The sequence below is a fragment of the Hyla sarda genome, chromosome 4 (genome assembly GCF_029499605.1).
Source record: "Hyla sarda isolate aHylSar1 chromosome 4, aHylSar1.hap1, whole genome shotgun sequence".
In the NCBI taxonomy this organism is placed as follows: Eukaryota; Metazoa; Chordata; class Amphibia; order Anura; family Hylidae; genus Hyla; species Hyla sarda.
Window position 1 is genome coordinate 134,202,579 of NC_079192.1, and position 12,324 is coordinate 134,214,902.

General features: G+C 37.5%; 1 protein-coding gene across 1 annotated transcript in view; it reads right to left on the reverse strand.

Annotated features, from left to right (window-relative positions):
• Positions 1-12,324, reverse strand: part of LOC130367398 (transient receptor potential cation channel subfamily M member 7-like) — a 141,721-nt gene that overhangs the window by 51,651 nt on the left and 77,746 nt on the right. Inside the window, 2 exon segments of the mRNA XM_056569817.1 lie at positions 7,705-7,879; positions 8,852-9,130. Coding sequence (XP_056425792.1) covers positions 7,705-7,879; positions 8,852-9,130 — 454 coding nt within the window.

Sequence of the window (12,324 nt, forward strand, 5' to 3'; positions counted from 1 at the left end):
CCCTCTTTGTGCCCACAGACTTTAAAAGACCATACATAGTCTACTAGTGACAACATTTGGTCTGTTTCTTGAGCATATATATTTTGTTTAAAGGGGTACTACCGTGCTGACAACTTATCCCCTATCTAAAGGATAGGAGATAAGTTGCCTGATTGCACGGGGTCCCGCTCCTGGGGACCCCCGCGATCTTGTGCGCAGCACCCCGCTCTCATCAGGCCCCGGAGCGATGTTCGCTCCGGGTCTGATGACTGCCGATCACGGGGCCTGGAGTATCGTGATGTCACGGCTCCACCCCCATGTGACATCACGCTCCGCCCCCTCAATGTAAGTCTATGGCAGGGGCGAGACAGCTGTCTCGCCCCCTGCCATAGACTTGCATTGAGGGGCGGAGCGTGATGTCACACGGGGGTGGAGCTGTGACGTCACGATCACCAGCCCCGTCATCAGACCTGGAGCGGATGTTAGCTTCGGGGCCTGATGAGAGCGGGGTGCTGTGTGTGAGATCGCGGGGGTCCCCAGCGGCGGGACCCCGCGCGATCAGGCAACTTATCCCCTATCCTTTAGATAGCGGATAAGTTGTCAACACGGTAGTACCCCTTTAAAGGACTCAAAAATGTAGTCAAATCCTGCAAACCATTTTGCGGGAATTCCAACATACATACAGGTGATATAGCCCCAAAACGTGACAAGAGAAATTCCTTACATGTTTAATAATGATGGAGTGATCAATAGGAATATTATTATTATTTCAAAATGTTTTTATTGAGTGCAAATATTCAAATTCGCGGCCTGTTAGTTTTGTCCTAAAAGTGTAACATAGAAACATACAAGATTGTCAGAAGAAATAAACCTCATAATCTGTCTAATCTTCCTTTGTTGCTAATTTTTTGTTTGGATTTCGGCTTTTTTAAAATAAGGTAAATTCTGTTGGATATCCTGGGCAACAAATAACAAATCTGGTTGTAAGGCATGCCTATTCTGTTATGAATAAGTTAACTATTTGCTAATATTTTTTCTGTGTGAACATAATCTTAGTTTTTTTGCATTATAAAGAGACATTCCAGTAAGAATTGCACTGCAATAGGTGCCCCCGCTCACTGCCCATATTATTTAGCTGTTCATATTTGACCTTATATTTTGAATATGTTTTTTAAATAGTTGGCTTTTATGTAGAAATGTAGGATAAATCTATAGCATAAAATAGTGAAAATGTATTTACCCCTTAGCAGCCTTACTACTAGAGGAGAATGTAGTGCCTCATGGAATCATCGTACAGCGTCATACCAAGTCCCTATGGCTTCATAACATGGAACTGTTGGGACCTTGTATATTACTGTACAGCCTTTGTGTGTCCTGCTCTGCACATGAGGTCTAAGAGTTATCAAAATGCAAGTGTGTAAGATATTTGGTATGAAATCCCCTATGCACGGGGCCAGAATTTATTTCCTGCAGATCTGTCACAAATACACAGCACGACAAGCAAATATTTGTTGTAGATTCACAATGGATCTCACCCCTATGCACAGAATTTAGTAAAATCACAGACAAATGCACAACATAATTAGTGGCTGCAAATGATAATCTCCAGGTAAAACTTGCAGCTATAGATAAGCCCTAAAGCGGTGCTGCCCTTGGCACAGGCCTTCGGGTACCTAATGGCAAATAAAGCCCTGCCTATGAATCTGGGTCTCTACAAAGATCTGTGAAATTGTTTATTGAAATGTGACATACAAAAGCTACTAAATCCTCAGTACAACTCAACAATCTGGCTGTGTATGACACACTTTTTGCACATGTTAAATGTGAATTGTGATGTTGAATTGTGATTTAGGCTCAAAGGGGTACTCTGGTGGAAAAATTTGTTTAAAAGCAACTGGTGCCAGAAAGTTAAACAGATTTGTAAATTACATCTATTAAAAATCTTAATCCTTCCAGTACTTATCAGCTGCTGTATTCTCCTGAGGAAGTTCTTTTCTTTTTGAATTTCTTTTCTGTGTGACCACAGTGCTCTCTGCTGACACCTCTGTCTATATCAGGAACTGAGCAAATCCCCACAGCAAACCTATCCTGCTCTGGACAGTCCCTGACATGGACAGAGGTGTCAGCAGAGAGCATGTTGTCAGACTGAAAAGAGTCTTCCTCGAGGTTGAAACTCCTTTCATCATTAGCTGCCTCTTCTCACAGGGCTTGACTGTTGTATCACCGACTCCCTCTCACTCAAGGAGTCGCTACATAGGCCCCTCTTGCCTTTTAAACATCTCTGTGTTAGCTCCTCCCCTCCATGCCTTTCCATTTCCATGGTTTATGCATTGCTGCTGGACCCCAGGTCTTTAGAAGCAAAGCCTTCCTTTATCCTGAATTGGTAAAGTGATCTGAACTTGACTTACTCCCTGGAGGACCTGAATAAGTTGTTTCTCTTAACTCACAAGGATTATTTGTCCTGCAGGGCACAAGAGTGTAATAGGATAGTCTCCACTCCAGGTAGTACAGATGTCTGTATCAGATTTTTTTTTATCTGTCCCAGATACTTGTTGGAGGTGTGTCCCTGCAATTGTTATCAAGGAGAGGAATGGCTTCAAACGGAACGCCGACTCAACAAGGCGCAGGATAGACTCATGGAACAGCCAAGTAGCATAAAAGAAGGTTTATTCCCAAGATGCAACGTTTCACTGCGATTGTGCAGCTTCATCAGGCATGACAAGAAAAGGTAAGGTGCTTATTTATAGGAGTAAACAATTAACCCTCTCACTACCAATGATGTAGTATGGGGAACATTAACATTAGAGCATTGCTTAAATATATTAAAAGCTGCATATAAAATATGCTATGAAAAGAAAAAAAAAAGAAAAAAAATGAAAATAATAATAAATATATATGCACCTTATGCAAAAAGCCACAAGCATGTAACCAAAACAAGTGTCAAAAAACAAAACGCTCAATGCAAAAAAAAACGTCTGAAAAGCCGCAATGTCGCATCCAGCGCTCCAGGGTTTAGCAGACGTTCTCCATGATCTCATTCAAACCATGCGGTACTAATGTAGACATCTTAAATATCCAGAATGACTCACGATTAATGAGTCGTTGGTAACGGTTTGGAATGCCCTCAGGTATGGTTTCCAAGATGATCAATCGTAAAGATGAAATAACATTTTTGTGAATTGAAGAACAATGTCTAGAAACACTATGTAGTGCAAAGCCATTTTTAATATTAGATCTATGCTTGCACATCTGTGAATGCACAGTCTGAATAGTGCGTCCAATATAGTGCGACAATATATTGAAGGTGACAAGTACAGGATAATAAATAGACTGCCTATTGAGTATCGCAATTCAAAGAATGAGTAATAGAGAACGTTCTTTTTGTTTGATATGACTCGAATCCATCCACATGGCCACCAATCATATTACAACATAAGCAACGTTTTTTGTTGCATGGAGAAAAACCTTTTACCATAGATATTGGGGGAGTTGGGAGCTAAAATGTTCTTTAAAGTTTTAGATCTCCTTGCAATTAAACATTATTCTCTCCCCAATGTTTATTATTTACCAAAACTTCATTAATGTTCAGTTTATCCCCCCCGGCCGTCCTATTACTTCAGGAATTTCATTTATAACTGCTAATTTATCCTATTATGTTGATTAATTTTTACAGTCTTATGTTTTACAGTTACCTTCATATTTAAAAGATTCCACCCAACTAATTTCAGAACTTCATATTATTTGCTTACCACCATCTTTTTCCTTTTTTAACCCTTGATGTTTGTTCTTTATATTCCAATATTAAAAGGGGTATTCCAGGAAAAAAAAACCTTTTCCTTCAACCGGCTCCAGAAAGTTAAACAGATTTGTAAATTACTTCTATTAAAAAATCTTTATCCTTCCAATAATTATCAGCTGTTGAAGTTGATTTGTTCTTTTCTGTCTGGTAACAGTGCTCTCTGCTGACATCTCTGCTTGTCTGGGGAACTGCACAGAGTAGAAGAGGTTTGCTATGGGGATTTGCTTCTACTCTGGACAGTTCCCGAGACAAGTGTCATCAGAGAGCACTTAGACAGAAAAGAACAACCTTAACTTCAGAAGCTCATAAGTACTGAAAGGATTAAGATTTTTTAATACAAGTAATTTACAAATCTGTTAAACTTTCTGGAGCCAGTTGATATATATAAAAAAGTTTTTTCCTGGACAATCCCTTTAACACTGATTTAGGTCTAACGGTAATCCAGGAATATATTTTGAAGGATTCAACCCTTCATTCCAACCAAGCATCCTTTCTTTTACAGTCTATTGCATTTCTTTTTAAACACAATGGGGGAGATTCATCCAAACCTGTCCAGGGGAAAAGTTGCCCAGTTGCCCATAGCAACCAATCAGATCGCTTCTTTCATTTTTAACAAGGCCTCTGCAAAATGAAAGAAATTATCTGATTGGTTGCTATGGGCAACTGGGCAACTTTCCCTTTGCACAGGTTTTGATAAATCTCCCCCATTGTATTTTCTTTTTCCGGTACAGTATATCAACAGATCAGAGGCTGTGCTATGGGGACGCGCTTTGCCCCAAGTTATGCAAACTTACTTATGGGGTCTTTTGAAGCCCTCCACTTAGCACAGTCTCTGACCTTTTCTCCATAAATCACATTTTTTCATCACTTTATTGATGATTTTTTTTTTTTTTTGCACAGGAACTTAAATACAATTTGTAAACTATCTCAATTCCACTACTTGGGGCTTCAATTTACACTTCATTTTTCCACAGAAAATATTAAAATTTTGGACCTAGAAATTCAGAAAAAAGCAGGTTCTATGCTCACTAAGACCCACTTCAAATCCGTGGATTTTTTTTTTTAATTTATAAATTTTTATTGTTTTATTTTATAAAATTTTATTGTAAATCCGTGGATGTTAATAGCTTCCTTGATTACAATAGTGCCCATTATCCCAACTGGCTGAAAGGCGTTCCCTATGGGCAGTATATCAGAATACCCAAAAATTGCACTTTGGATTCAGATTTTTATACTCAGACGGCCATTCTCAGGGAACTCTTTTCAGCCAAGGGTTATCCAGAGGGGATACTGACTAAAACCTATCACAATGTAAATGACATTAAACAAACTGATTTGTTTAATCCTAAAAAAAAAAAAAATAAAATAAAAAAAAAGGAAATGAAATGAAAGATAAAAATAGAAATAAAAATAAACATAAAAATAACGAAAATAGGTTTAAATATAATTTTATTACAAATTATAATTGTGGGGTAAAGGAAATAAAAATTATTCTTAAACGTAACTGGCACATTATTCTGAATGATCCAATACTGAAGTATATAGTGCCGAGTACTCCCGATGTAACTTTCAGGAGATCTAAAAATTTACAGAACATTTTAGCTCCAAACAGATTAAAAAAGAGTAATCACACTGAATTATCCCCAATATCTATGGTAAAAGGTCGTTCTCCATGCAACAAAAAACGTTGCTTATGTTGTAATATGATTGGTGGCCATGTGGATGGATTCGAGTCATATCAAACAAAAAGAACGTTCTCTATTACTCATTCTTTGAATTGCGATACTCAATAGGCAATCTATTTATTATCCTGTAGTTGTCACCTTCAATATATTGGATGCACTATTCAGACTGAGCGTTCAAGGATGTGCAAGCATAGATCTAATATTAAAAATGGCTTTGCACTACATAGTGTTTCTAGACACTTTTCTTTAAAGGGGTACTCCAGTGAAAAACTTTAAATTTTTTTATTTTTTTTAAATCAACTGGTGCCAGAAAGTTAAACAGATTTGTAAATTACTTCTATTAAAAAATTTTGATCCTTCCTGTACTTATTAGCTGCTGAATACTACAGCGGAAATTATTTTCTTTTTGAAACACAGAGCTGTCTGCTGACATCATGAGCACAGTGCTCTCTGCTGACATCTCTGTCCATTTTAGGAACTGTCCAGAACAGCATATGTTTGCTATGGGGATTTCCTTTTACTCTGGACAGTTCCTAAAATGGACAGAGATGTCAGCAGAGAGCACTGTGCTCATGATGTCAGCAGACAGCTCTGTGTTTCAAACGGAAAAGAATTGTAGTATTCAGCAGCTAATAAGTACAGGAAGGATTAAGATTTTTTAATGGAAGTAATTTACAAATCTGTTTAACTTTCTGGCACCAGTTGATTTAAAAAAAAAAAAAAGTTTTTCACCGGAGTACCCCTTTAATTCACAAAAATTATATTTCATCTTTACGATTGATCATCTTGGAAACAATACCTGAGGGCATTCCAAACTGTTACCAACGACTCATTAATCGTGAGTGATTCTGGATATTTAAGATGTCTACATTAGCACCGCATGGTTTGAATGAGACCACGGAGAACGTCTGCTAAACCCTGGAGCGCTGGATGCGATGTGGATTTTCGGTAGTTTTTTTGCATTGAGCGTTTCGTTTTTTGACACTTATTTTGGTTACATGCTTGTGGCTTTTTGCACAAGGTGCATATATATTTATTATTATTAAAACATTTTTAATTTTATTTTTTCTTTTCATAGCATATTTTATATATTGCTTATTCACATCATTTTGGTATGTTAATGTTCATTGTAAACTGAAATTATATGCTAGAATTATGTAGCTTTTAATATATTTTAGCAATGCTCCAATGGTAATGTTCCCCATACTACACTGGTAATGCGAGGGTTAATTGTTTACTCCTATAAATAAGCACCTTACCTTTTCTTGTCATGCCTGATGAAGCTGCACAATCGCAGTGAAACGTTGCATCTTGGGAATAAACCTTCTTTTATGCTACCTGGCTGTTCCATGAGTCTATCCTGCGCCTCGTTGAGTCCGCGTTCCGTTTGAAGCCATTCCTCTCCTTGATAACAATTGCAGCCGGAGGGCAGCGGACAACTCATCTATATCGAAGTGTGTTATCATTGTTGTGTATGTTGGTTTCACAACACTTTGGGGGTGAGCGGCGTTCATGCCTTCCTTTTTATAACCTTTGCATCTCTTTTATTACACTATGGAGCGCTCTCGCTTCTGTTTTTAGACTGTCTCTACAATTGGCTCCTATCTACATATCTGATGGCACTGTCCTCTGCTCTGTCCTTCCTGGACTGCAGTGTTTGATCTATATAATAAGGTTTGCACCTGCAGATTGTACTCTTATCATTACTACTAGTGCCAAACAGGGTCTTCTGTGTCACTTTTTAGGCACTGCTAGACATTTAGTCTTACAATATTGGAAGTATTCCAGATTTCCCACCAAGCTTTAGTTTGTGGAGGCTCTTATATCAGACCCACAGGATAGAGGAAATTGTCTCTACTGACAAGGGTAACCCAAATTTGTTGGAAGACTTGGTCTCCCTGGGACTTATTCCGAGAGTCACCTTCTCTTCCGCTCTGGCTTTCTTCTTCTTTTTTCAGGAGTGTTCTGGTGTCCCTTTCTCTCTCTGCTTGGCTGCATTTATTTTTCAATTTTTCTACCTTCTTGTTTCTTTTTATCCTTTTTACTTTCTCGCCTCCTATTCTCACTTCTCATTTACCCTCTCCTATTTCGTCCCTTTCCTGCTCCGTTGTATTGCAGAATGTGGAATTGCTCTTAAAATGTCTCAAAATGTCTTTAGTGTCTGTTTTGTTTTCATCTTGTACATTTCTTATATATACAAAGAATGCATGTGCAGTAAAGTGTAATTGCTGCTTAGCTTACCATCTATTTCATATGCAAACATTTCACCAAAAGTCATCCAGTATGGACGAAATACTACAGCCTTAGCAAGGGACCAAGAAGGTTCTTCATTAGGATAAAGGATTGCCTGTTTTGGCACGCCATAGGAAACCACTACTATTCCCATGATGAGCACAACAAAAATCATTCTTGTTATCTAAAATAAAGAATAAATTATTACATGGCAAAACAAGAGCATGGCGGAATATGCTACACTACAACATATATGTAAGAATAAATGCTCATATTAGTTGTCATCATTGCCTAATTTTAAATACATACAAATAATAATTTCACTCAGTTTCTTTCACCTTGGTCTTTTAGTGGCAGATTTTCCAGGTGCTTTGTGTGATATAGGTACTTAAAGGGAACTTGTCACCATGAAAATGCTATGTAATCTATTGGCATAATGTAATAGAGCAAAAAGAGCTGAGCAGATTGATATATATATATATATCAATCTGTAACTTATTGATTAAAATGTCTGATCTTTTCATGTCTAGGAGTCCAGTTAGTGGGACTATCACTGAGTGACACTGTCCACTGGACTCCTAGAATACAAAGAGCATGGAGTCTAACCAATAAATTGCAAGTTTTACTGAATCTTTTCTGACAAATATCAGTGTATATCTCAATCTGCTCAGCTCTTCCTTCTCTATACCATGATGCTGATAACATAGCATCTTCATGATGATAGGTTCCCTTATACAAAATAGGCAATAACAAAGCTGCTGCATGTTACTGGGCTGTACAAAAATAAGTGTCAATAATTTCCTTTCTTTGTGACATAATGACCTCCTGTGCAGCTATTGGCTCAATTTTTCCTTAAAAGTTTCCTAATACGTCCTGCCCCTGCAGAGCTCTTTGGTCCCTTTCGTCTACTTCCCCCTGATGTTCGATCCATTTATCTTCGACTTTTTCAGGATCTACGACAAATAGGTTGGCTCTCATATGATACAACTGACTTTTTTTTTTACCAAGATCTGCCTTGTTATGATATGTTATTTTAAGATTTTCTTATTTTTGTTTAAAAGGTGAAGTTTTGTTATACTAGATAAAGCAGCATCACATTTTCTGACAGAATATACCTAATGCCTTATTTATAAACTCTAACTATTTGTAATCTTACCATTTTTCCAATCATAAAAACATATGGGCCAGCATCTTGACTGACATTTAATATGTCCAACAACTTTGCAAACCAAAATATAGTGTTCAGACAGTATATTATTCTTCCAGAGACAAACACTAAGTCCTCAGAGGAATCATCTGCACTTCTTATAGAGCCAAATCTCAAACCAAACCCCACGAAGAAGGTCAATATTGCCAGTAGCTCATTAACATTGAAATAACTGGAGAGCCACATTTTAAGTTTCTGACTACTTTTTCCAGCTTCTGAAATGAAGATCTAGAACACAGAAAGTAAATAAAAGCATCAAGCTTGACCAAAAGAGATTTATTAACTGAATTATGTTAGATTATATCAACTGTATGCACATATACTGTAAAGCAAGTGTAAACATAGTATAACTATAAAACAGTTGTGGTAAGAAGATCAAACATTAGTAGACTATGCCATTCAATGCATTGTAGGGGAGAATTATTACTGTTTTGGTATAAGTATTTTGTTATAAATGTATAGAGTTATTCTTACTAGTAATGTATTAATGAATAGCCAACTGGATGTCACCATTTGGAGACTTGTCCCTACACTGTCTGACACTATCAAAGCTGACATGAGAGTGTAGAGATATGTCCACATCTGGTAACAGTTATTGTCTAGTTATACATTCATACAATATCTCAATATCTCATAAGTAAGCACTCTACTCATATGTTTGTAAATATTTTATTATATATTTTCATGAGACAACTCTGAAGAAATGACAATGTAAATTGGTGAGTGCACAGCTTCTATAACAGTGTTTAATTTCACTGTCCCCTCAAAATAACTCAACAACACAGTCTTTAATGTGTGAACAAATTGGCAACAAAAGTGAGTAGAACTCTAAGTGGAGTCCTTGTACTCCTCCTTGACGACATCACAGAGCTAATAAATGTAAGAAACCTTGCTCTCTCACTTTCTGTTTGAGGATGCCCCACAGATGCTCAATAGGGTTAAGGTATGGAGACATGCTTGGCCAGTCCATTATCATGTTTAAATCCTGGGGCCCTCCAAAGAGAGGGGATCATGCTTTGCTTCAGTATGTCACAGTATATGTTGGCATTCATGGTTCCCCCAATGATCTGTAGCTCCCCAGTGCCAGCAGCACTCATGACACTCCCATCACCATGCTTGACTGTAGACAAGACACACTTGCCTTTCTTCTCCTCACTTTGTTGCCACCACACACTCTTGATACTATCTAAACCAAATAAGTTTATCTTGGTCCAGTAATCCATGTCCTTAGTCTTCTTGTCTTCAGTAAACTCTTTGCAGGCTTTCTTGTGCATCATCATTAGAAGAGGCTTCCTTCCTGGGATGATAGCGATGTAGACCAATTTTATGTAGTTTGCGGCATATGGTCTGAACACTGATAAGCTGACCCCCACTCCTTCAACCTCTGCAGCATTGCTGGCAGCACTCGAAGACAACCTCTGGATATGACACTGATTACGTGCACTCCACTTCTTTGGTCAACCATGATGAGGTCTGTTCTAAGTAGAACTTTTCCCGTGAAATAGTTTTGCCCACCATGCTGCAGCTTAGTTTTAGGGTCTTAGCAACCTTCTTATAGCCTAGGACAACTTTATGTAGAGCAACAATTCTTCTTTTTAGATCCTCAGAGAGTTTTTGACATGAGGTGGAACTTCCGTTGATTCCATTGATCAGTATTAGTGTGACACCTGCTCCCCATTCACACCTAAGACATTTTAACATTAATGAGTTGAATGACATTGTGGAGGGTAAATGGCTATTGGGCCCAATTTGGACATTTCCACAAAGGGGTGTATCACTTTTATGCAAAGCAAGGGATATTTCAATCCTCTAGGCTATATAGATATGTTAGAAATAAATGTTAAAATCTCTAATGGATAACAGGATGTGTGTGTAATTTAGGAACCAAGATAGATTGCTATATATCAGTATAATAGGTATACATTTATTGATATGTAAAAATGATAACATGCTAGGTGATGCAGTCACATGGCCCTTGTGACTCCCCACTGATTAATACAAATATTTAGACAATAAAATAATATAATGAATAAAAATAATATACAATAAAAGGTCTAAAATGCTGCTTATCATACATATAATATGTTTTAGGATGGGCTGAGGTCAATAGTCCTTATACCTCTATTGATTTTATCTAACAGGTGTGGCATAGTCTAATTATAAATTATCGGGCATGCTGGACTTATAGTCTCTGTTTGAATAAATCAACAGCAGTTGGACCTATATTTCTTATACCTCCTTTAATAGAATTGTTAGTAGTATAATGGAAAAGTAAAGTGGAATCCTTCGTATCTGCTACAGCTAGTGTTGCACGTGCGGACTAGCAAATTACAACATAACAAGCCGACTGACCACCAATACGGAGGAACGGGTAAAATCTACCCTGTTTATTATCTGGATATATTTGCTATCACTCCGGCGGCTAACAGAGGAGCCTGCCAGTAACTTTTATGGACATAAACTGTTAAAGTCCACTTTCATTTTCCATTATACTACTAACGATTCTATTAAAGCAGGCATAAGAAATATAGGGTCAACTGCTGTTGCCCAATAACTTATAATGAGACTATACCACACCTGAGGCACAACATCAATAGAAGTATAAGTACTATTGACCCCAGCCCATCCTAAAACATATTATATGTATGATAAGCAGCATTTTAGACCTTTTATTGTATATTATTTTTATTCATTATATCATTTTATTATCTAAATATTTGTATTAATCAGTGGTGAGTCACAAGGGCCATGTGACTACATCACCTAGCATATTACTAAATGTATACCTATTATACTGATATATAGCAATCTATCTTGGTTATTCTGTTATCCATTGGAGATTTTAACATTTATTTCTAATATATCTATATAGCCTAGAGGACTGAAAGATCCCTTGTTTTGCTTTCTCTCTAATATATACTCCCCGGGTGAAAGAGTCCATTTCAGTAACCTCGGCTATATATAGAAAAAGTGAGCTGCACCCAACTCTCTACATACACTTCCTACGGTGTATCACTTTTGTTGCCAAGGTTTAGACATTCTTTGCAGTGTGTTGAGTTATCTTGAGGGGACACAACATTAAACACTGTTATACAGACTGTGCACTCACTACTTAACATTATAGCAGAGAATCATGTCTTTAGTGCTGTCACATGAAAATATAGAAGAAAATAGTTACAAAAAAGGCGTGTAATCATTTATGTGAGATACTGTAAATGCAAACATTTATAGCAAGGATAACAGAGAAACGGCACAAAACAGAGCTTTAAGAAAAGATGACCCAGAATTGCTATTCATGGGAAGTATTTACTAAGACAGACAGGTCAGGAGAGGCCACAGTTCCTCTTTAAAGGGAACCTGTCACTAGTACCATGCTGCTGGAACAGTATGGGCAGTATGAATAACTTACCCTTAAAGGGGTT